This window comes from Anolis sagrei, chromosome 7 (assembly GCF_037176765.1).
Source record: "Anolis sagrei isolate rAnoSag1 chromosome 7, rAnoSag1.mat, whole genome shotgun sequence".
Taxonomy (NCBI): domain Eukaryota; kingdom Metazoa; phylum Chordata; class Lepidosauria; order Squamata; family Dactyloidae; genus Anolis; species Anolis sagrei.
Genome location: NC_090027.1, coordinates 15818412 through 15843726, shown reverse-complemented (window position 1 = coordinate 15843726; position 25315 = coordinate 15818412). Strand labels below are relative to the sequence as shown.

General features: G+C 42.0%; 1 protein-coding gene across 1 annotated transcript in view; it reads right to left on the bottom strand.

Annotated features, from left to right (window-relative positions):
• GCK (glucokinase) overlaps positions 1–20443 on the bottom strand; it is a 41016-nt gene extending 20573 nt beyond the window's left edge. The window contains exon 1 of the mRNA XM_060787671.2: positions 20026–20443. Coding sequence (XP_060643654.2) covers positions 20026–20070 — 45 coding nt within the window. The 5' untranslated portion in view covers positions 20071–20443. The remainder of the gene's footprint in view (positions 1–20025) is intronic.
• Positions 20444–25315: the final 4872 nt, after the last annotated feature.

The following is a 25315-nucleotide window of genomic DNA, read 5'->3' as shown; positions in this document are numbered from 1 at the left end:
TACAAAATGTAAGGAGAGCATAGAATTGTGACTTTTAATTCCAGAACTGTTTGGAATTTCTCCACATGTACTGTAAATACATTTTTTTGATCTTGTAACAATATTTATTTGAGGAGCCGTGGAGAAGAGAGAAATTTGCAAGACAATTCTGCGACTGATGACCCTAAAAGTAACTTTTCCAACTTCTGGCTTGCATATTTGTGCAACGACCAATCCAGAAATTTGCTTGAATTCATTCATAGCTTTAAAGACATACAGCAATTTGTGGTGATTTCCTTCCTCTGGTTTCAGCTAACAGCAATGGATATCTCTATGTTCCTGGCAAATGCTCTTCTTTTCTAAATTAACTACTAAAAACTGGCAATCAGTCTACAACAGAATAAAACAGAAAGGCAAGAGGACGGAATTTTTTGAGCAAGGGAGAAATGAACTCTTTACAAACAGGAATTTCCTGCCAGATATATTAAAAAGAAACTACTGGAATTGCATAATAACACAGCAGTCTAACTCAGGTATGGACAAACCCAAGCCTGGGGGCAGATGTGGCCCCTTGGGCTCTTTTCTCGGGCCCTCCTCTCTCACCATCCTATTCTTCTTCCTTCTCTATTTCCTGCATCCTTCCCTCCTCTTTTTCCTTCCCTTCCGTGCTTTCATTCTTCCTTTCTCCCTTTCTTTCCTTTCTCCTTCCCTCCCCTCCCTCTTTATCCCTCCCTCTGTTCCCTTCCATCCTTTAATCCTTCCTCTCCTTTTGTCTTTCCTTCCTTTTCTCTTTCCTCCCTCCCTCCATCCATTCCCTTCCACCCTTTAGTCCTTCCTTCCTTCTCTCTTTTCGTCCTCCTTCCCATCCTTCCTTCGCTTTCATTCCTCCTTCCCTTCCACCCCTTTATCTTTCTCTATTTCTTGCATCCTTCCCTCCCTCTTTCTCCTTCCCTTCCACCCTTTCATTCTTCCTTCCTTCCCCTCCCTCTTTCTGCCTCCCTCCATTCCCTTCCACCCTATAGTCCTTCTTTCCTTCCCTTTTGTCTTTCTTTTCATCTCTTTCCTCCCTCCCTCTTTCTCCCTCCCTCCATTCCCTTCCACCCTTTAGTCCTTTCTTCCTTCTATCTTTACCTTAATCCCTTTCTTCCCTTGCATCCATCCTTTCCTTCCACCTTTTGTCCTTCTCTCCTTCCCTCCATCCTTTTGTCTTGCCTCCTTACCTCCATTCCTTACTTCCCTCTTTCTCCTTCCATCCTTTCCTTTCTCTCTTTCATCCTTCCCTCCCTCTTTCCTCCCTCCCTCTCTCTTTCTCCTTCATTTCTTCCCTTTTGGCTTTCCTTCCTTCTCTCTTTCCTAACCCTAACCCTAACCTTTATTTTCCTCCCTCCCTCTTTCTCCCTCTCTCCATTCCCTTCCACCCTTTAGTCCTTTCTTCCTTCTCTTTTTCCTTCACCCCTTCCTTCCTTCCCTTCCATCCAGCCTTTCCTTCCACCTTTTGTCCTTCCCTCCTTCCTTCCCTCCCTTTTGTCATTCCTTCTTGCCTCCCTTCCTTACTTGCCTCTTTCTCTTTCCATCCTTTTCTTCCTCCCTTTCATCCTTCCCTCTTTCCTCCTTTTCCTCCTTCATTCCTTCCCTTTTGGATTTCCTTCCTTCTCTCTTTCCTTTATCTTCCCCTTCCTTCCTTCCTTCCAACCTTCTCTTTATCTCTCTCTCCCTCCTCCCTCCCTTCTTTTTTCCCTTTTATCCTTCCCTTCCTTTATTCCACCCTCCCCTTCCTCCCTTTCGTCCTTCCTTCCTTCTCTCTTTCCTTCTTCCTTCCCTTTCTTCCATCACTGGGCAGCCAGTCTTCCTAGCAGGGAGTGCTAGCATGCAGCCCCCAAGTTTGCCCATGCCTGGTCTAACTACTTAGCAATATTTTAAAACATAGCAGAAAAGATTTGAAAAGACACCTTAGCAAAGCCCAGTCCAGCCCTTACCGGTTGGAAGTTCTCAAACACTTTCTTCATCACTGACAACGGTAAACTTCAAATAATTTACGAGTTCTGGACTTGCTCTTAGGTACAATTGGAGATCTGCCTGTTGCTTGTATGCTCTTAGCCACCTGGTCAGGAACTGACAAGACAGACCCGACGGCTGCTTCTTTTTGTTGCATGTTTGCTTAAGCTCAAGCTTGAGCATTGCTGACATTGAAGACAATCTATCCAATCCCCAAAGACTAAAGGTTCACCCGTGGAAGGAGAAGGACTAACAATTGTCCAGCAGAGAAAACAGCAGCTAGTTATCAGCAACAATCCTAACAAAAATGATGCAAACAGTAAAATGATGCAAACATTCCTAGCACATCAGACTTCAGTCTTGACAACTTTAGTACTACGGATGACCCAGTCACAAGGAAAGAACAGGGCAAGGTGGGTATAAATAGAAATATTGGGAACACTTTCATAAATGTGTGCATCTTTTTTTGCTTAGATTGTGTGTTCATAATGTGTCTATTTTCTCATGGGACTGTTAATAATAATAATAATAATAATAATAATAATAATAATAATAATAATAATAATATAAACTTTATTATTTTGCTCTATCTCCCCAAAGGGACTCAAATGCCTAGACGCATTTGGAATTGGTAGTAGCACCCACACTGATGAGGCATAGATAGAAAGCAGCCTGGGAGAGGTTAAAAAGGGTTTTTCCTACAGAGAAAGTTTAGTTAATCAAAGTCAGGTGCCAGTCCATTGAGGACTAGACTAAGAAAGCCTTGAAGTGTTGTTTGAACCTTTGAAGATTTGTTGTTTGTTCCATTATAAAGACTTTGTTGTAGCATTAAAGACTCCAAAGACCATCACTTCAGAAAAAATCCCTAAGAATCTCTCTTTGAGGCTCCCCTAGCTTCCCGCTGGGCTTAAAGCAGGGGTCCTCAAACTAAGGCCCAGGGGCCGAATGCGGCCCTCCAAGGTCATTTACCCGGCCCTCGCTTAGGGTCAACCTAAGTCTGTAACGACTTGAAAGCACAAAACAACAACAACAATCTTATCTCATCAGCCAAAAGCAGGCCCACACTTCCCATTGAAATACTAATAAGTTTATATTTGTTAAATTGCTCTTCATTTTAGTTATTGTATTGTTTTTAAGTGTTTTTTTGCACTACAAATAAGATACGTTCAGTGTTCATAGGAATTCATTCATGTTTTTTTCAAATTATAATCCGGCCCTTCAACAGTTTGAGGGACTGTGACCCGGCCCTCTGTTTAAAAAGTCTGAGTACCCCTGGCTTAAAGTATACGTCCTATAGAAAAGTACAACTGTTACAGGCCCAGCGCGCGACAGAACATGACCTTCTCTTTCTTTTTGGAAACAGACTGCAAATTCTCCCATCGAAAGCTTTCCTCCACTGTGATTGGCCAGCCTCTCAGCCGGCCGCTTAGACAAGGGGAGGGATGTTTCTGAGATTTCAAGCAGGGAGGGGAGACCAGGCGTGCTTGGTACATGGCAGCATGGTGCGCAGGTACAGGTGAGGTTGGAGGGAGGCTAATGCCACCAAGTCCCTTAAAGGCATGGGGGTTCTGTGTGGGAAGTTTAGCCCAATTCTATCATTAGTGGGCTTCAGAATGCTCTTTGATTGTAGGTGAACTATAAATCCCAGCAACTACAACTCCCGAATGTCAAGGTCTATTTTCCCCAAACTCCGCCAGTATTCACATTTGGGCATATTGAGTATTCATGCCAAGTTTGGTCCCGATCCATCATTGTTTGAGTCTACAGTGTTCTCTGAATGTAGATGAACTACAACTCCAAATTGTGTCAGCTTTTCCAGTTGTTTCTCTTCAATCCTGCTGTCACCTCGGATTGACATCGACAATCCATACTTTGTTTTTTAACATTATCATGAGGTCAGGAGTATTATTTTATTTTATAATTGTTCTCATTACATTTATTATTGTACTTATTTATGATTGTTTTATGATTGTTATTATTACATTTATTATTTCACTCTATTATTAATATTATTACATTTATTATTTTACTGTCTTTATTATTATTCGACTTTTATTATTATTATTTTTTATTATTATTTTTTATTATTATTAGACTTTGTATTTCTAGGTGCAAAGATTACTGCAGATGCAGACTGTAGCCAGGAAATCAGAAGACGCTTACTTCTTGGGAGGAGAGCAATGTCCAATCTCGATAAAATGGTGAAGAGTAGAGACATCAGACTGGCAACAAAGATCCGCCTAGTCAAAGCCATGGTATTCCCTGTAGTAACCTACGGATGTGAGAGTTGGACCTTAGGGAAGGCTGAGCGAAGGAAGATCGATGCTTTTGAGCTGTGGTGTTGGAGGAAAGTTCTGAGAGTGCCTTGGACTGCGAGAAGATCCAACCAGTCCATCCTCCAGGAAATAAAGCCCGACTGCTCACTGGAGGGAAAGATACTAGAGACAAAGTTGAAGTACTTTGGCCACATCATGAGGAGACAGGAAAGCCTAGAGAAGATAATTATGCTGGGGAAAGTGGAAGGCAAAAGGAAGAGGGGCCAACCAAGGGCAAGATGGATGGATGGCATCCTTGAAGTGACTGGACTGACCTTGAGAGAGCTGGGGGTGGTAACGGCCGACAGGGAGCTCTGGCGTGGACTGGTCCATGAGGTCACGAAGAGTCGGAGACGACTGAACGAATGAACAACAACAACAATTACTATTCGAAGGCTACGTAAGCACATTTATATTGAAGAAGGTTAGGGCAGTCTTATCTTAAATTACAATTTTATATAAATATTCAAAACCATTTAACCTACTGATGCCTCCATTAATGTAATGTTATTGGTATTTATTTTCTTTTTGAAATGTGCCAGTAGATGCTAAATTTCCCACCCTCGGCTTATACTCGAGTCAATCCATTTCCCCAGTTTTTTGTGATAAAATTAAGTGGTTCAGCTTATATTCGGGTCGGCTTATACTCGAGCATATACAGTAATTCATAATCAAGAACGTTATGATCTTGTTCTGTCATATACTCATTTTCCTGAACCCCTGCCTTCTCTCTCTCTATTTTGCACACAAAGAGACAAAAAGCTTTCTGGTATTCTTTTGAACAGCAGAATCCTAGGCTATGATCACAAATCCATAGCAACTGTTCACCGAGACAAACAAATTCTCTGGGCTCTCACGTGTGGCTTAAACATTGCTCTTTTAAGCTAATGAACCAGGATCTTTCCAGGATGATGGAGGAAGGCCCCCGTTGCATATCTCTCTTTCTTTAGGTTGCACAGCTGTGCTGGAGTGGAGCCAGCCAGGTGTGAGTCTATATGGACTAATGAGTTTTAACTTGGTCAGTTTCATTCTAGTTATTTGCAGAGCCCCGACTGTGAGATCATCATCTTTCTCATTGCCAGAGTCAACAAAGCACATGTCATAAGGGCATAAGTCTGCACAAGAAACACCACGTTGAATCATTCAGGATCATCCAGTCCAACAACCTAGTGGCAGAGGTTTCCAGAAAGGAAGGAAGGAGAAGAAAAGAAAGAACCATTTTATGCAGCTGATGCTAAGCTGAAGTTGTAATAGGGTGTGGCATAACGTAAAATCAACCACGTGTAGTTCATGTTTGATCAACCCATACACTGCCTTGCCAGAGAAAAAAAAATATGCCATGCATTGAGACATGCTGCATTATCACAGGACAATGTGATATCTCCGAGCTCTGAGATTACCTGGGAAGTTATCCCACTGGAGCATTGCAGCACATCCAAATACCTGGGAGTCACTCTGGACAGTGCTCTGACCTACAAGAAGCACTGCCTGAATATCAAGAAAAAAGTGGGCGCTAGAAACAATATCATACGAAAGCTGACTGGCACAACCTGGGGATCACAACCAGACACAGTGAAGACATCTGCCCTTGCGCTGTGCTACTCTGCTGCTGAGTATGCACGCCCAGTGTGGAACACATCTCACCACGCTAAAACAGTAGATGTGGCTCTTAATGAGACATACCGCATTATCACGAAGTGTCTGTGCCCTACACCACTGGAGAAATGACACTGTTTAGCCGGTATTGCACCACCTGACATCTGCCGGGAAGTAGAAACCAATAGTGAAAGGACCAAGGCAGTGACATCTCCGGCCCACCCCCTGTTTGGGTATCAGCCAGCATGCCAACGACTTAAATCAAGAAATAGTTTTCTAAGATCTACAGAGACACTCGCTGGAACACCTCAGCAAGCGAGAGTCCAAAACTGGCAGGCTCAAACCCAGAACCTCAATCAATGGCTGAGAGACTCCCCCCTGGGCACACAGAAAACTGGGTGACTTGGAAGGCGCTGAAAAGACTGCACTCTGGCACCATGAGATGCAGAGCCGATCTCAAAAAAATGGGGCCACAAAGTGGAATCCACGACATGCGAGTGTGGAGAAGAGCAAACCACTGACCACCTACTGCAATGCAACCTGAGCCCTGCCACCTTCATAATGGAGGACCTTCTCACAGCAACACCAGAGGCACTCCAAGTGGCCAGCTACTGGTCAAAGGACATCTATTATTATTATTATTATTATTATTATTATTATTATTATTAACTTTATTTGTACCCCGCTAGCATCTCCCGGAGGACTCGATGCGGCTTACACAGGCTGAAGCCTCAGAACACAATACAGTAGAAACATAACACACAATAAACAAAGCAAATCAAATAGTTAAGCAAAATAACAGCAACAGTGACAATGCAACAAGACACTTTAAAACTGGGCCGGCCGGTGCGCTGGGGTACAGGGTTAAAAGTGCTGAAATGGCAGGAGGAACATCGGATTAAAATAGTGCGGTGTGCAGCAATATTAATTATACTAAAGTGCTTCTAGGACTTGGGATGGGGGATTCCTAATCTGAGAAGGCACATCGAAACAGCCAAGTTTTCAGGTTCTTTCTGAAAACTACTAAAGTAGGGGCCTGTCGAAGATCTTCTGGAAGGGCATTCCAAAGTCGGGGGGCCGCCACAGAAAAGGCCCTGTCCCGTGCCCCCACCATCTAATCAACTACCAAGCTTGCAAACTTTGTGTTTTGTATGTATGTATGTTTTTTTGTTTGTTAAAAAATGCAGTACAACTTTTTGTTTGCTCCTGACACGACAAATAAAAATCACAGGATGTCTATGCCAAACACCGCTGGAGAAATAATACTGTTTAGCTAGTATCACATCATCTGACATCTGTCGGAAAGTAGAAGTCAATAATAAAAGAATCAAGGTAATGACATCTCCGGCCCATTCTCTGTTCGGATATAAGCCAGCAAGCCAATGCCATAAATCAAGAAATAGCTTCCTAGAATCTATAGAGATACTCGCAGGAATAGCTCAGCAAGCAAGAGTCCAAAAGTGGCAGACTAAAACCAGAACCTCAATCAGTGGCTGAGACCAGATGAGAAACTCCTTCCTGGGCACACAGAAGACTTAAGAAATGGGGCCACGTGGAGTCCACGACAGGCGAGGACGGAGAAGAGCAAACCACAGACCATCTACTACAACGCAGCCTGAGCCCTGCCACATGCACAACGGAGGACCTTCTCACAGCCACACTAGAGGCACTCCAAGTGGCCAGCTTCTAGTCAAAGGAAATCTAGCATAATGTCAAGTTGTGTGTTTGTGTGGTTTTTTTTACTGTACCCTAAGAGACAAGAAAGGGGTGGGGAAAACAGAAACAGCTTCTCATCTCTCATCTTCTTCAAATATAATTTGGGGGAAAAGACCCTATGGACTCAAATCTAATACCTTTCCTAGGCTAAATATAATATATAATATAATATAATATAATATAATATAATATAATATAAATGTATTGTATATACATATAATATTTATAATATTATAATGTAATACAATATACTAATAATAATATATTATAATTAAATATTTTATATTACATGTAATGTTACTAATAATATTATGAGAGATTTAAATTGGTCTTTCTCTGGGTTGTTGTAGGTTTTTTTCTAGAACATGGCTATATGGCCATGTCCTAGAGGCATTCTCTCCTGACGTTTCGCCTGCATCTATGGCAAGCATCCTCAGAGGTAGTGAGGCGTTTCTCTGTCCGTGTGGATAAACTTCTTCAGCTCATGAAGCAAGAGCACACTCCAAACTCTGACTCTCTCTGTTTCTCGCTTCAAACTGTCTGCACCTGCATAGTTCAAGCCTGAACAAAAATGTAACAGTATCCAAAAGTCCCAGGCTTAGCCATCTCCCCAGGCATTGCCTGACCAGTCAGCTTTATGCATCTTATTTTACAGTTGATGCTCACACATTAACAGATTCCTTGCATAGGGTTGACCCAAGACTTTTTACAGAAGCAAAAGACAGAGTCTCTGAACAACTAGATTGAAAGTAATTGGTGCATTCAACAGCCACTTCATACTTTAATCCCGGGTAGAGGAAAGTATTATCCAGCCAAGTAGTAGTTTTGGGAGCACCTGCCGACATTCCATGCTGATTGAGGATTATGAGATTTGTAGTCACTGGAAGACACTAGGTCAGCGGAGGATATTTATAGTACAATACACTTTGATTACTACAAAAGTGTAACAGCTATGATGCTGCAAATTTTTTTAAAAGAAGAAAAATAATTTATCCCAAGGGTTGCTGTGAATTTTCCAGGCTTTATGGTCATGTTCCAGAAGCATTCTCTCCTGATGTTTCACCCACATCTATGGCAGGCATCCTCAGAGTTTGTGAGAACTGTTGGAAACTAGACAAGTGGGGTTTATATATCTGGAATGTCCAGGGTGGGAGAAAAAAACTCTTGTCTGCTTGAGGCAAGTGTTAATGTTGCAACTGGCCACCTTGATTAGCATTTAATGGCCTTGCAGCTTCAAAGCCTGGCTGGTTGCTACCTGGGGGATCCTTTGTTGGGAGGTGTTAGCTGGCCCTGATTGATTCTTGTCTGGAATTCCCCTGGGTTTTTATTGTTGCCATTTATTTGCTGTCCTGATTTTAGAGTTTCTTTTAAATACTGGTTGCCAGATTTTGTTCATTTATCCCATGCTGTAAGTCAAGAGAAAGACGTATTTTTTTCAGTTATTAAAAACACCAGTTGGAAAGTGTGAGTAGGTAAAGAATGGCTGAGAGAATCAATCACCTTGAAGACAAATACTGTTTAGACTTTAGGAGGCTCCTATAGGGCCTATACCTCCCCAGCTATAGAGCAGACATGCAAGGTCCATTTGCTGGCTCTTTGGAAATGTATTTACATTCAGGCTGTAGATTCCCCCTAGCAAGCTCTTTTGGAGCATTCATTAGCCCACAGTGTTATACCACCACCATTCATCCCCTAATCCAAGCCCATCATCTGTCTATGTCTAGTGGTTGGAAATCTATATAAATAAAAATGTAATGTTCGTTTGTGGGATTAGCATAACTCAAAAAACATTGGGTGAATTGACACCAAATTTGGACACAATACACCTCTCAAGCCAATGAGTGACCATCACTCATAAAAATACTGGAAAACACAGCAGAAGGGACTTCAAAAGCCAAAAAAAATACAATAATAATAATAATAATAATAATAATTAGAAATCCAGCACTGCAAAGCTAGGCTTGAGCATGCACAGAGGGTCATAGAAATATTATAATAATAACATATGATAATAGAATAATAGAATAATAAATATATAATAATATAACTAATACAATAAAATAATAATAATAATAGATTAATAAAATTTATATAAATAAAATGTAATGTTAGTTTGTGGGATTAACATAACTCACAAACCATTGGGCAAATTGACACCAAATTTGGACACAATACACCGATCAGGCTAATGATTGACCATCACTCATAAAAACACTGAAAAACACAGCGGAAGAGACTTAAAAGCACAAAAAAAACCACATTACAACGCATGTGCAAAACCACATATATATACACAAACACACATATATACATATATACACAAATATATATACACACACATATATATACACACACAAAACACATATACACAGATTTGGCCACAGCAACGCGTGGCAGGGGATGGCTAGTTCCCAATACATTTAAGCTCTTCTGAATATACAAAAACATAGAGAGATGTGTTTACAATAATTAAATGATTTATCTTTCATTGCCTCAGGAACTCAGTTTACTCAACATGATGTATCTTCTCATCACAATTTGTGATGGCGCGAGTGGCGCCACCTGTGTGCAGAACTTTAAAGTGCAAAGGTTTAAACTGTATAACATGACCATAGTCGCTTATTTTGTAAATGTATAGTTGGATTGATTGGTTATTTATAGCTGTCAATCAATGTTGTTTGCACCAGTTATATTGCTTCCTCAGCTCAATTGCTTGGCCCCACCTCTTCCTGGAGGAAGGCAGAGCTTTTCCTTTTCCATTCTACCATCAAACTTTCTATCAGATAGATGTGAGAAAGAGACTTGGCTTTAATTAAGTTACCTCTCATTGCCAATTCTAAGGTTTTTACCCTTGGGACTCATACTTCATGCCCAGAGTGGCCTGGACAACGTTGAGGAGACCTAAGCACCTTCAAACTGGTCCTTTGGCATCAAAAGGAAGACTCTGTGCCTTCAACATAGGCAATTGGACTGGGGGTTGTGTTTGTTTCAGCTTTCACAGCCATTTAGAAAAGAGGGACCAGGAAAAGCTTCTCAGCTGCGAAATCTCCTTGGATCCAAGACAACCAGAGACTGTAATGTATATTTCCTTTACCTCTTTGAAACTTCCAGCTTATTGCCTTAAAGGGATAACTCTTTGTGAACAATAAAACCTATTTTGAGTTATCTACATTGTTTTGGTCCTTGGGAGTTCCAGTTCTCTAAAGGAAGGCAAGAAGCAATCCCCTGGGGGAAAGATGTCTATGTCTCTTTCACTAAGAGTTATAGCCTCCAGGCGCGACGGCATACAATTGATCAGAGCATTATGCTTCTATTAATGCTGTCTCAGATCACATCGGCCTTTAAAGCACCTTGTTAGCAACTAAAACTGAATATGAGGTACAGATTGGTTATGGGGGTTTCTTTTATTTATTCCGATTTTCTAAGAGAAACAAAGTAGCATGCATCACCTAAAACAACCCTCGCAAAACAGCAATAAGACAACAAATACTTTGTTATGTTGATATGAATCATAGAATCATTGAATTGGAAGAGACCTTGTGGGCAATCCAGTCCAACCCCCTGCCAAGAAGCAGGAAAATCACATTCAAAGCACCCCGGACAGATGGCCATCCAGCCTCTGCTTAAAAGCCTCCAAAGAAGGAGCCTCCACCACACTCCGGGACAGAGAGTTCCACTACTGAACAGCTCTCCTCGTCCAAAAAAGTTCAGGATGCAAAAATCAGCCGCTAAGGTGATGACGTCTGTGTTCTGGTATAAGGAGGGTGTGCTGCTAGTGGACTTTCAAAATGGTTCCACCATCAATGAAAGGCAGTACACTGAACTTTTGGACCAATTGAAGGCAGTTCTGAAGGCCAAAAGATGTGGCAAGCTGTCCAAAAGAATCTTATTCCTGCAAGACAATGCTTCTGCTCACACTGCACAAGTGAACATGGCAAAACTGGTGGAGCCAGGCTTCCAGCTGGTTGACCACCCACCTTATTCACCAGATCTAGCTCCCTCCGACTTTCATCTGTTTCCAAAACTGACAAAACACTCCAAATTTTGCATCATTTCTGATGCCTTGGCTGCTACGGATGACTGGTTTGAGGCACAACCAAAATCCTTCTTTTTGCAACATGTACAGAACTTGGAATACTGATGTAAGAAGTGTGTCGATATCAGTGGAGAGTATGTGGAAGAAATGAAAAGTTTCATCTTCCTATCTCGTTTCTTTCTGGGTAAAGCCAAAGACTTATCAGCAGCCCCTCATATATACACACACATACTCTGTGTGCGTGTGTGTATACATACTGTATATATAAATACACACACACCCCTCTATCTATGTACAATTGTCTTTCTTATCAGCATTGAATGTTTGCCATATATATATATACACACACACACACACACACACACACACACATACACACACATATATATACTTGACTACTGCAACGCTCTCTACGTGGGGCTGCCCTTGAAGACGGCCCGGAAGCTTCAGCTAGTCCAGCGCGCAGCAGCCATGTTACTAACAGGAGCGGGACGCAGGGAGCATACAACGCCCTTGTTGTTCCAGCTCCACTGGCTGCCGATCTGCTACCGGGCCCAATTTAAGGTGCTGGTGTTATCCTACAAAGCCCTAAACGGTTCCGGCCCAAAATACCTTTCGGACAGCATCTCGGCCTATGAGCCCACGAGGGCCTTGAGATCGTCTGGGGAGGCCCTTCTCTCGATCCCGCCTGCTTCACAGGCACGTCTGGCGGGGACGAGAGAGAGGGCCTTCTCGGTGGTGGCCCCCCGGCTGTGGAACACCCTCCCTGTTGACATCAGACAGGCGCCCTCCCTTATGTCTTTCCGTAAGAGCCTAAAGACATGGCTATTTGAGAAGGCATTTAACTGAGTGCTACATTAACTGGTAATGACAACTGGAACGGTATATGGATTGCGAGATTGGTTATGATTCTACGATAAGACGGAGCGGATTATTTTAGTGTAATTATATTATTGTGTACTAGTGATATGTTGATTTTTCGTTAATGCTTTATTGTAAATTGTCTTTTATATGTTGTACACCGCCGTGAGTCGCCCTAGGGCTGAGAACGGCGGTCAACAAATGCAGCAAATAAATAAATAAATAAATAAATATACTGTGATCCGCCCTGAGTCCCCTTCTGGGTGAGAAGGGCGGAATATAAATACTGTAAATAAATATAAATACTGTATAAATATAAATACTGTAAATAAATATAAATATATATAATGGGTGACATCGCTGATCAATTTTGGGTAAGACATTGTATGAACCTGATCCATCCCTGAGTTGACATAATAACAACACTCAGCAAGAACAAGCTGTTGGGCTCAATATAATATATGCATTCCTACCTACTGGCATTGCCTTCTAATAGAGAAAGTCTAATCAAATGTTTTTATACTGAAGAGGAAATTATCAGACTATACATATGTCCTTAGAACAGGGCTTACTTTCAGTGCTTAGAGGAAATAACAAAGGGCTAATTGATAGTTTTCTCCTGTCTGCCAGCATGATTGCAGATAACATCAGCTTGGAACAATGCTTAGAAATTCGCTTTGATCCAGTTGAAGAGTAGGCATTAGCACAGCTGGAGAAATTAATGTAGCAGATAAAAGAGTAATGAAGTCACAAAAACAGTAGCTAATTTATGAACCATTCGAATTTAAACAATCCTGCAAATTCCTTATCACCATCTTATGGTCTGTTTCAGAACAGTTTGTTGGCATAACTTGTACATTTGTTCCAGAGAACAGCATAAATCATTTTTATTTATTTAGCCAGATTAAACATCTTGTTGGCTATGTTGTGTATTCCTGTATGACAGGAGATTGGACTGTATAGTCCTTTTGGCCCATTCCAATGCAAATATGCAATGATTCCATTTTAGAAACAGTTTCCGTTTATGCAAGAACAAGTATCTTATAAAGCAAATGCGTTTTGATTGTCCACCCAAGACCTCGTGATCTTTGAATACTGTAATATTCAAAGCAGGTTGAAGTATGCTGTGCTATACTCAGAGGGAAGAAGCATGTATCAGGATGGCATCATTATCTCTGCCAATGAAAATAACCCAATTTTTTGATCATGCATGCCTTCCTTTGCTGACCACCACTCATGCATTCACTTATTTGCCAGTAAGAACACATATTTGCTTTAAATTTGCACATGCCAATCTATATAAATAAAAATGTAATGTTCGTTTGTGGGATTAACATAACTCAAAAACCACTGGATGAATTGACACCAAATTTGGACACAATACACCTCTCAGGCCAACAAGTGACCATCCCTCATAAAAACACTGAAAAACACAGCAGAAGGGACTTCAATAGCCAACAAAAGCAAAAAGATGCTACAGCGCATACGCAAAACAACTTCTCCTGGCAAACAAAACGCACAATAGCATATCCACACTCTCTTCTGGACTACAGCTCCCAGCATCCCCTAGACCAGGCCCTGTAGCAGAGGAGGATGACCTAAATGCACTGCTTCCAAGATACAAGCTTTCTTCTCCTTGGACTTCTTTGAGAACATCTCAATCCTGGCATATTTCCAACTTCCTATTCCTGGACTGCAACTCCCAGCAATCCTCCAGATAGATAAGATAGATAGATTAGATAGAGAGAGAGAGATAGGTAGGTAGGTAGGTAGATAGATAGCTTGATCAGGAGGACTGCTGGAAGTTGCAGTCCAAGAATAGGTAGAGAAGGGAGAAAGGGGAGAAAGAGTAAGGGAAAGAAAAGGAGGGAAGGAAGGGAAAAGTAAGAGAAGGAAGGAGAGAATAAAAAAAGGGAGGGAAGGAAGGAAGGGGAGAAAGAAAGGAGTAGAGAAAACGGGAGGGAAGGTTGGCCACAGCAATGCGTGGCGGGTACAGCTAGTCTATATAATAAAAATGTAATGTTAGTTTGTGGGATTAACATAACTCAAAAACCACTGGACAAACTGACACCAACCAAACAGTCCAACGAGTGTCCATCAACCCTAACAAAAAAAAAATCACACACACACACAAAACCCCAGCAGAACAGACTTAAAACCCAAAAAATACACCATATATACATATACAAATACACTCATATACATACACACATACACACATTCATACACACATACGTATATATATGCACAAACAAACCAAATATACACATATACACACACATATACACATGCACACACAAAACAAACCCCAGCGGAACAAACTTAAAAACCCAAAAAACACACCATATATACATATATAAATACACTCATTTACATATACACATGCACACATTCATGCACACACACGTATATATATGCACAAACAAACCAAATATACACATATACACACACATACACATACATATACACATATATACATATACACGTGCACACACAAATATACATACATACACACATATACATATACACATACACACACAAATATACATACATATACATATACACATGCACAAATAGATGCACATACATATACACATAAATACACACATATACACACAAATATTAATATAGACAGGACACACATATACACAATATGCATGCACACATATAAACACACAAATATATACCAATATATACACACACATATATACACCCACACATATATATACACAAACACACATATAAACACAAATATATACTCACACATAAACACATATACATACACAAAACACATATACACAGACTGGGCCACAGCAACACGTGGCAAGGGACGGCAAGTCTATATAAATAAAAATGTAATGTTCGTTTGTGGGATTAACATAACTAAAAAACCACTAGATGAATTGTCACCAAATTTAGACACAATACACTCGTCACTCCAAAAAACTGATTTTGTCATTTGGGAGTTGTAGTTGCTGGGATTTATATTTCACCTACAATCGAAGAGCATTCTGAACTCCACCAATGATGGAATTGAACCAAACGTGGCATACAGGATTCCCTTGACCAACAGAAAACACTAGAAGGGTTTGGTGGGCATTGACCTTCAGTTTGGGAGTTGTAGTTTGCCTACATCCAGACAATCCACGGTGGACTCAAACAATGATGGATCTGGACCTAACTTGGCACGAATATTCCATATGCCCAAATACGAACACAGATGGAGTTTGGAGGAACTAGACCTTGACAGCTGGGATTTGTGGTTACTGGGATTTATGGTTCACCTACAATCAAAGAGCATGCTGAACCCCACCAATGACAGATGTGGGGCAAAATTCCCACACAGAACCCCCATGACCAATAGAAAATACTTAAGGCCATCAGTCCAACTCCCTTCACCAGGGCAAGAAAACATCATCAAAGCCCTCCTGACAAAGAGCCATCCAGCTATAGATATAGATAGATATATATTATTCACACACACATATAGTATCATAGATTTGAAAGGAACCCCTAAAGAAGGACGATTTGGCAAACCATACAATCTCTACATCAACACCAACAAAGAAACAGCAAGAAATATGTAAAAAAAATACATATATTAAAAACCAACACTTTCTCGAAGGCTTTCATGGGCGGAATCACTGGGTTGTTGTAGGTTTTTTCGGGTTATATGGCCATGTTCTAGAGGCATTTTCTCCTGATGTTTCACCTGCATCTATGGCAAGCATCCTCAGAGGTAGTGAGGTCTGTTGGAAGTAGGGAAAAGGGTTTATATATCTGTGGAATGACCAGGGTGAAACTCACTACCGCTGAGGATGATTGCCATAGATGCAGGTGAAACGTCAGGAGAAAATGCCTCTAGAACATGGCCATATAGCCCGAAAAAACCTACAACAACCCAAAGCTTTCTCATTACTTTATTTTCCTGATCATTAGACTGGGCCACAGCAACGTGTGGCGGGGACGGCTAGTGTCTAATATAAATACACATTACTCTAGTTAGTATAGAAACATTAAACCTCCAACCGTGGTGGGAAAGACTGCGACCAAATGACCTGTGCGCCTCATCTCTTGACAGCTGAGAGGCTAACAGAGGGTGTCAAAGCCCCAATTTTTGGATGCACCTGCAGTTTGGTGAGGCACCAGCACTCTTTGGCAATGAACACTAAAGACCTTTCAAAACTACAACTCCCCATGATTCCAAAGCATTGAGCCATGGCATTTAAAGTGGTATCAAATAGCATTAATTCTACAGTGTAGATTCTATAAAACAGATTGAAACAAGAGAGCAGCTCCTCAAACAGTAACATGGGTCACATTAATAAGGAGTGCTATTATATGCAAAACAATGTGATGGAGTAAAGGCATCTATTAGCTTGTATTTGATGTAAGCAGAAATTCTGCAATTTCGTTCAACAAGGGAGCCCCTGGTGGTGCAATGGATTGTGCCGGCAGGACTGCGGTTCGAATCCGGGGAGAGCAGGGTGAGCTCCTTCTGTCAGCTCCAGCTTCCCATGCGGGGGCATGAGAGAAGCCTCCCACAAGGATGGGGAGGAGGGAGGAGGGAGCAAGCTTGTTTTCTGCTTCCCTGGAGACTAGGACGCGGAACAATGGCTTCAAACTACAAGAGAGGGGATTCCACCTGAACATGAGGAAGAACTTCCCGACTGTGAGAGCCGTTCAGCAGTGGAACTCTCTGCCCCGGAGTGTGGTGGAGGCTCCTTCTTTGGAAGCTTTTAAACAGAGGCTGGATGGCCATCTGTCAGGGATGATTTGAATGCAATATTCCTGCTTCTTGGCAGGGGGTTGGTCTGGATGGCCCATGAGGTCTCTTCCAACTCTTTGATTCTATGATTCTATGATTCTATGGTAAAACATCAAACATCTGGGCATCCCTTGGGCAACGTCCTTTCAGACGGCCAATTTTCTCACACAAGAAGCAACTTGCACTTTCTCAAGTCACTCCTGACACACACACACAAAATCAACAAGTACTATCAAGAAGCATAGTCAAATTATACTGTGATTACGGTACTCTTGAATTGCTCTACTCATTCTTGACCTCCAGTTTCTGTGTATATTAAACTTTCGTTTTCAAAACACACATGGGATCTACTTCAATTTAATAAGGAATGGTTTGTACTTAATTTAAGCATTATTTTACGAGTATCATTCAGTTCACAAAATATTATAGTACTAAATTGTAACTGTTGTCAAAACACAACACTCAAGCATAGCTATACCCAATTCAGAATTTCTGGCAACAGTCATAGACTCAACCCATTGCAAGGAGGTTATACCTGTGACAATCAGATCACCCAGAGGGAATGTGCCCATTGATAGGCATGTGGCCGGGGGTGGGGGGCTTTGGGGCCTTCAGCCCCCCCCCCCCCCAGAAATTCTCATAGTGGTCTGCGAAAAGACCTTACTGGTACATTATTTAAACTGTTATGTTTATTCATATCATGATCTGATCACCATGCTCAATATATCCCATATGCATGGGGGTATTGGGGTAACGATACAAAAGGTTTGCTAGGGTAGACCCTCTTTTACTGAGACTCAGCCCCCCCCCCCCCCCCCGAATTAAAATCCTGGCTACGGGCCTGATGGCAGGCATCCTCAGAGGTTGTGCGGTCAGAGGTTGTGACCTTACATAGATGTGGGTGAAACATCAGGAGGGAATGCTTTTGGAACTTGGCCATACAACCCAGAAAACTCACAGCAACCCAGTGATTTCGGCCATGAAAGCCTTCAACAACACAGTTTTCAATACGTTTATGTCTGGAATGTGGAGATTCCATCAACTCTAGGTAAGAACTGCATCATATTCTGAGGCATAAGTGTGATTGCTAGGTATAGACAGGGTTTGGCAGTTTTCATTATAATCGTTTTAGAAGATTTACTTAAGTGCCCTTTTAATAGACCACGGTACAATTGGAATAGATGTAGTGCTTCTCACATGCAAACCTGATGATTAAAATGACAAATAACTAAAGTCACATTTTATCTTCAAGGTGATACAACCCTCTACAGCTGATATTTGGAGATTCTAAAAACCAATTATCTCCCTTCTGCACTGGTGTAGCAGATCAACTCCAGCAACATTAGCAGTCTAGCAAAAGAAAGGGGAAAGTGAAATAAGAAACTGGGTTGCTGTGAGTTTTGCTGGCTGTATGGCCATGTTCCAGAAGCATTCTCTCCTGACGTTTGGCTTACATCTATGGCAAGCATCCTCAGAAGTTGTGAGGTCACAACCTCTGACCTCACAACCTCTGAGGATGCCTGTCATAGATGTGGGTGAAACATCATAAGAGAATGCTTCCGGAATATGGCCATACAGTTCAGAAAACTCACAGCAACCCAGTGATTCTGCTCATGAAAGCTTTCAACAACACATTGAGATAAGAAAGTTCGAGTTTGAGATGTTACCTTTAAAACATAGTTCCTGGTGGTTTGTTTCAGTGGAGGGTTGACATGCTGTATTCCATAGAGCACATGTTCCTTTACATTTCCAGATGCAGTTTTGAGATAGAAAGTAACTACAGCACTTCCCACCTCTTATTTCATCCAGTTCCATTAATCTGCTCCCTTCCCTGTTCAAAATGTGGCATCCTAATGTGTTGCGGAGGACAGCAAAGACGTAGCGGACAATAAGTCACAGCTGCCTTTTCTCCTGCTGTACCACAAATATTGTGGTGCTTGTTTTTAAAGCTATTGTCCTCACGACTCTGCTATACGCCTGCGAGATGTGGACTATCTACAGATGTCATATGCAACTCCTAGAACGATTCCATCAGTGCTGCCTCTGAAAAATCCTGCAAATCTCTTGGGAAGACAAGCGGACAAATGTCAGCATGCTGGAAGAAGCAAAGACCACCAGCATTGAAGCGATGGTCCTCCGTCATCAACTCCACTGGACTGGCCACGTTTTTTGGATGCCTGACCACCATCTCCCAAAGCAGTTGCTCTACTCCAAACTCAAGAATGGAAAACGGAATGTTGGAGGACAGGAAAAGAGATTTAAAGATGGGCTCAAAGCCAACCTTTAAAACTCTGACATAAACACTGGAACTAGGAAGCCCTGGCCCTTGAATGCTTCAACTGGAGTTCAGCTGTGACCAGCAGTGCTGTAGAATTTGAAGAGGCATGAATGGAGGGTGAAAAAAAGAAACATGCCAAGAGGAAGGCGCGTCAAGCCAACCCTGACCGGGACCGCCTTCCACCTGGAAACCGATGCCCTCACTGCAGGAGAACATGCAAGTCAAGAATAGGGCTCCACAATCACCTATGAACCCACCGCCAGTACACCGATCTTGGAAGACAATCCTACTCAGACAACGAGGGATCACCTAATTAAATAAGTAAGTAAGTACCACAAATATTAAAGTCGAGTGTATGTTTTATGGATCGTGGCTGGGAAACCCTATCTAAGGCAAGCAAAAGTTGCTTTCCGTTATCAAAGTTTGCATCCACTCACAAAACTGCCAGATCTAAGAGCCAAAATCAAACATGAAACATTACCTTCTCCTTCTTGGAGCTGTCCATCCTAGCTCTGTGATCCAGCATTGGAGCAGCTGACAGCAACAACAAGAGGTAGCTCTCAAATCAGTCTCTGATACAATTGAAAGATGCAGAATGCCAAATTTGCCTCCCTGCTCCCTCAGCCCCTTTTCTTGCTAAGACGTCTTGCTTGTCCTTAGCTGAATGGGCTGTCCTTCCTGTCACTGTGGAGGATATTCCACTTTCTTGGGTTGTTTATTTCATGTATAAGGTTGTTTCCTCTTCTTTTTGAAGTTGGTTGCCACGTGACAGAATTTCCTTCCGCTTTACCTTTGGTCTCTGGATTTCTCCCTCTCCCAAATGCGCTATCAGGCTTTCTCGTCACTTTCTACTTCTCTCAGTGATATATTGAAAAGCCACATCCATCCCGTGAGGATTCATTTTGTTGATCTACATCTTGTTGGAAGGCAAAGCAACAAGGCCCTTCCCAGTACAAAAAGTACTTCCTTCCTCCCAGGTAACAGCGCATGGGAGCGTTGCGCATGTCTCTTTCCCACCCACCGACTTCCTCTTGATTCAGCTACACCTCTGGACTTGCCATTAACTTTATTTACTTTATTCCTTGGCGACGCTCTCTCATTTTTGCTGTCTGCACAGGTGGCTTCCTGGAGTCTCGAAATGAACCCCATATTGCCACAGAAATCAGAGAAATCATGTTGCCGTACCACCTAATTCCGGCCCATCCTGTCCTCCTGACCATTAAAGCTGTCATGCAGAATACTGCTACCATGGGAATAAGGCTCAAGTCAAAATGGGCATAACAACTATACGATCTCTTTGTTGCTGCTACAGCAACCACTTAACTGTAGGTCTTAGCAACGTCCTCTGCTACTATAGTGATGTGGGATTACAGAAGCCCATCTCCAAGGGGCAAAAGGTTAGAATCATAGACTCATAGTGTTGAAAGAGACCACATGGGCCATCTAGTCCAACCCCATGTCATGCCGGAAAAGCACAATCCATGTACCCCTGACAGATGGCCTCCTGGTTGGCCAAAAAAGAGACAGATGCTTCCTTAATCATCATGTGGAAACCAAAGAGATGTGAGCACGTTGATGGGTAGAGTGGCTGTTGCTGATAAGATGGAGATGCCCACGTCATCACTTCTGCTCTCACATTTGACCGGGAGACTGAGCAAACTGACAGATGCTTACCGCTGTCATACTGATGCTATTAACCAGCATTAAGGGAGACCAATGCCTGTGTTAGTTTGTCTGCAAATCTCTGAATTCTTTATTGAGATTGGTACCGAGACTCAAAAGCATCATTTACCAGTAAGCTTATTCATATAGTTACTAGGTATATATGTGTGTGTGTGTATATATATATTTGTTGTTGTTCATTTGTTTAGTGGCTTCTGACTCTTCGTGACCTCATAGACCAGCCCATGCTAGAGCTCCCTGTCAGCCGTCACCACCCCCAGCTCCTTCAGGGTCAAGCCAGTCACTTCAAGGATGCCATCCATCCATCTTGCCCTTGGTCGGCCCCTCTTCCTTTTTCTTTCCATTTTCCCCGGCATAATTGTCTTCTCTAAGCTTTCCTGTCTTCTCATTATGTGGCCAAAATATTTCATCTTTGCCTCTAATATCCTTCCCTCCAATGAGCAGTCGGGCTTTATTTCCTGAAGTATGGACTGGTTGGATCTTCTTGCAGTCCAAGGCACTCTCAGAACTTTCCTCCAGCAAAACAGTTGAAAAGCATCTATCTTCCTTTGCACAGCCTTCCTTATGGTCCAGCTCTTACATCTGTAGGTTACTATGGGGAATACCATTGCTTTAACTATGTGGATCTTCGTTGCCAGTGTGATGTCTTTACTCTTCACTATTTTATCAAGATTGGCCACTGCTCCCCTCCCAAGAAGTAAGCGTCTTCTGATTTCCTGGCTGAAATCTGCATCTGCAGTAATCTTTGCACCTAGAAATACAAAATCTGTCACTGCCTCCACGTTGTCTCCCTCTATTTGCCAGTTATCAATAATTCTTGTTGCCATAATCTTGTTTTTTTTAATGTTTAACTGCAACCCAGCTTTTGCGCTTTCTTCTTTTACCTTGATTAGAAGGCTCCTCAGCTCCTCCTCGCTTTCGGCCATCACCTGCATATCTAAGGTTGTTAATGTTTCTTCCAGCAATTTTTACCCCAGCCTTGCATTTGTCAAGCCCCGCACATCACATGATGTGTTCTGCATACAAGCTGAATAGGTTGGGTGAGAGTATACAACCCTACCATACGTCTTTCCCAATCTTGAACCAGTCTGTTGTTCCATGGTCATTTCATAGAATCATAGAATCATAAAATCAGAGTTGGAAGAGACCTCATGGGCCATCCAGTCCAACCCCCTGCCAAGAAGCAGGAATATTGCATTCAAATCACCCCTGACAAATGGCCATCCAGCCTCTGCTTAAAAGCTTCCAAAGAAGGAGCCTCCACCACACTCCGGGGCAGAGAGTTCCACTGCTGAACGGCTCTCACAGTCAGGAAGTTCTTCCTAATGTTCAGATGGAATCTCCTCTCTTGTAGTTTGAAGCCATTGTTCCACGTCCTAGTCTCCAAGGAAGCAGAAAACAAGCTTGCTCCCTCCTCCCTGTGGCTTCCTCTCACATATTTATACATGGCTATCATATCTCCTCTCAGCCTTCTCTTCTTTCTTACTGTTGCTACTTGGTCCTTATGCAGATTCCTCAGGAGAGAGACAATGTGATTTGGTATGCCCATACCACCAAGAACTTGCCAACTTGGAAGTGTTAGCACTGTTTAAAAATAAAGCTTAGGTTTGTGTAACAAACACATTTCTATGGATGCTTCCACATGGAAGGCTCCTCCTGGTGCCACTGATGAGATAGATAGATAGATAGATAGATAGATAGATAGAGACACTGTCCAGTTTTAACATAGTTCTCTCCTTACTGGACTTCACTTTTGTGGGAGAAAATGTGCAAAAAGCCAAGAGGTCCTGTAAAATGTATGCATAAGGTAAGGCAATTGCACAATAGCCTGGAATTACCCCCTAGTCTTTGACATTGCTGCCTGATCCCACGGGGTTTGATCTCAATCATACTGACCTCTCACCTCTTTCAGAAGCATTCAATTGTTTCAAATGTTGTCATGGATATTCTTCAGTATTCCTGCATCACAAGTGACTGAATAGTGTAATAGTGATAAGATCCTCTTTAGTTAGTCTAGACTGATTCAATTCTAGAACGATACCCAGTGATTCTAGACAAGAGTTGCATCTATACTGTACAATTAATGCAGTTTGAGACCACTTGAACTGCTGTGGGTCGGTGCTATGGAATCACTTCACCTCTTCTCTTGCTTATTGTGTTTAAATGTTTGTCTTGGGCATTTTAATATATGCTTTCATGGTTATACTTTAACTGTTTTAATATGTGCTTTAATAAATATATCTATGTTGTGCTCTGCCTCAAGCAAAAAGGAGTGGGGTAATAAATAAAAATTGTTGTTGTTGTTGTTATTATTATTATTATTATTATTGGTGGTGGTGGTGGTGGTATTAGTATTATTTATTATTTAGGACGTCTTTAGTCTTCTCTGCCAAAGACTGATGGTTCTATAGCAAAAGCCTCATAGTATCTTAAAGAGGATTTTAGTGCCACAAACTTTTGTGAAGAAATGATGTACGCCTCTTTAGGACATCACAAGGCACTTGTTTTTAGTGAAACAGATTAAGACACCTACCTTGGCATTATAATTAGACAGCCACAAAGTGATTACAACATAAATAAAAGCACAGGAAATACAGGCCAGTAATTATGGGACAATTTTCATCTCTTAGATTAGTTGAAGAGGATGGGATGACATTTTGAGCTGTCAAAGTAGAAGAGTGAAAAGATGAGAGAAAAATAAATGAAATTGAAGATGATATTCCCTAGTGGCCATACAAACATTTGAAAATACAGTACATGCGAGTTCATTTAAGACCCAAACATTCAGTACATCAAAGCTAGGAGGAAGTAATGTAACTCTGAAATACCAAATGAAAACCCTGACTTTATCTAGATCTCTCTCAGTTCACTGTAAGAGAAATATTAGTAAATTGTCCTTTTCTACAACCCTTGGATGGTGGCAAATTAACCCCAGTTCCAACTCTTAGCTTGAATTCTAGACATTAGAGGTCTGTGATAAATCAGATGGCAACCGTAGACAACTGTTTAGTGTTACACAGCATTACGAACTACTTTTGATGTTCTGTATTTCACATGAAACAGGACCATGAAACTAGCATTTCTTGTTACCTGTTATCTGGAAGGAAGAGAAAACATGCTATTCACCCTACAACTGCAGGCTTGCTAAAATTGATCTGGCCACAGTGGTCCATGCCTTAGTTACCTCTAGATTGGACTATTGCAATGCACTCTACGTGGGGCTGCCCTTGAAGACAGCCCGGAAAATTCAATTGGTCCAGTGTTTGGCTGCCAGACTTCTAACTGGAGCGAATTACAGGGAGCGGTCTACCCCCCCCCCCTCCCCCCCGGTTTAAGGAGCTCCACTGGCTGCCGTTCATTTTCCGGTCCTACAAAGCCCTGAACAGTTTGGGACCCGCCTACCTTCAGGACCGCATTTCCGTCCATGTACCTGCACAACCCCTTCAATCATCTGCATTGGCGGTTTGCGCAGAGCATTGCCAGTCTCATGACATTTCTGCAGTATGTTCAATGGCAAAATCCAGAGCGGAGAGGGAAAAGCTGGTCCCGTTTTTTTTGAACCAGCAGCTGAAATATTTCCAGAATCAGGTCTAGCCTTTGAAGCACCAAAAGGTATGTTGGCCAAGGCAATGCACAGACTACTCATTTTCTGTCTTCTCACTCTGCTGCTGCCTCAAAGAGTTTTCAGAGCCCATCAAGCTTGAACATGAACCACCAGTGTGATGCAGCAGCTTAAAAAGCCAATGGGATTTTGGGCTGTATCAAAAGGAGTAGTGTCTATCTCAAGTGACATAATGGTGCCTCTATTCTGCTTTGGTTAGACCACACCTGGAATATCACTGTGTCCAATTCTGGGCCCCACAGGAAAAAAAAAGAAAGAGAGAGAGAGAGAGAGAGAGAGAGAGAGAGAGAGATTTACTTTAAGCTGGAAGGTGATCAAAGGGCTGGAGACCACGAATCCCTTTGAGGAGTATGGGCATGTTTAGCCTGCAGAAGAGGAGGTTGAGAGGAGACATGGCAGCCATGTATAAATATGTGAAAGGATGTCAAAAGGAAGAGGGAGCAGGCTTGTTTTCTGCTGCCCTGGA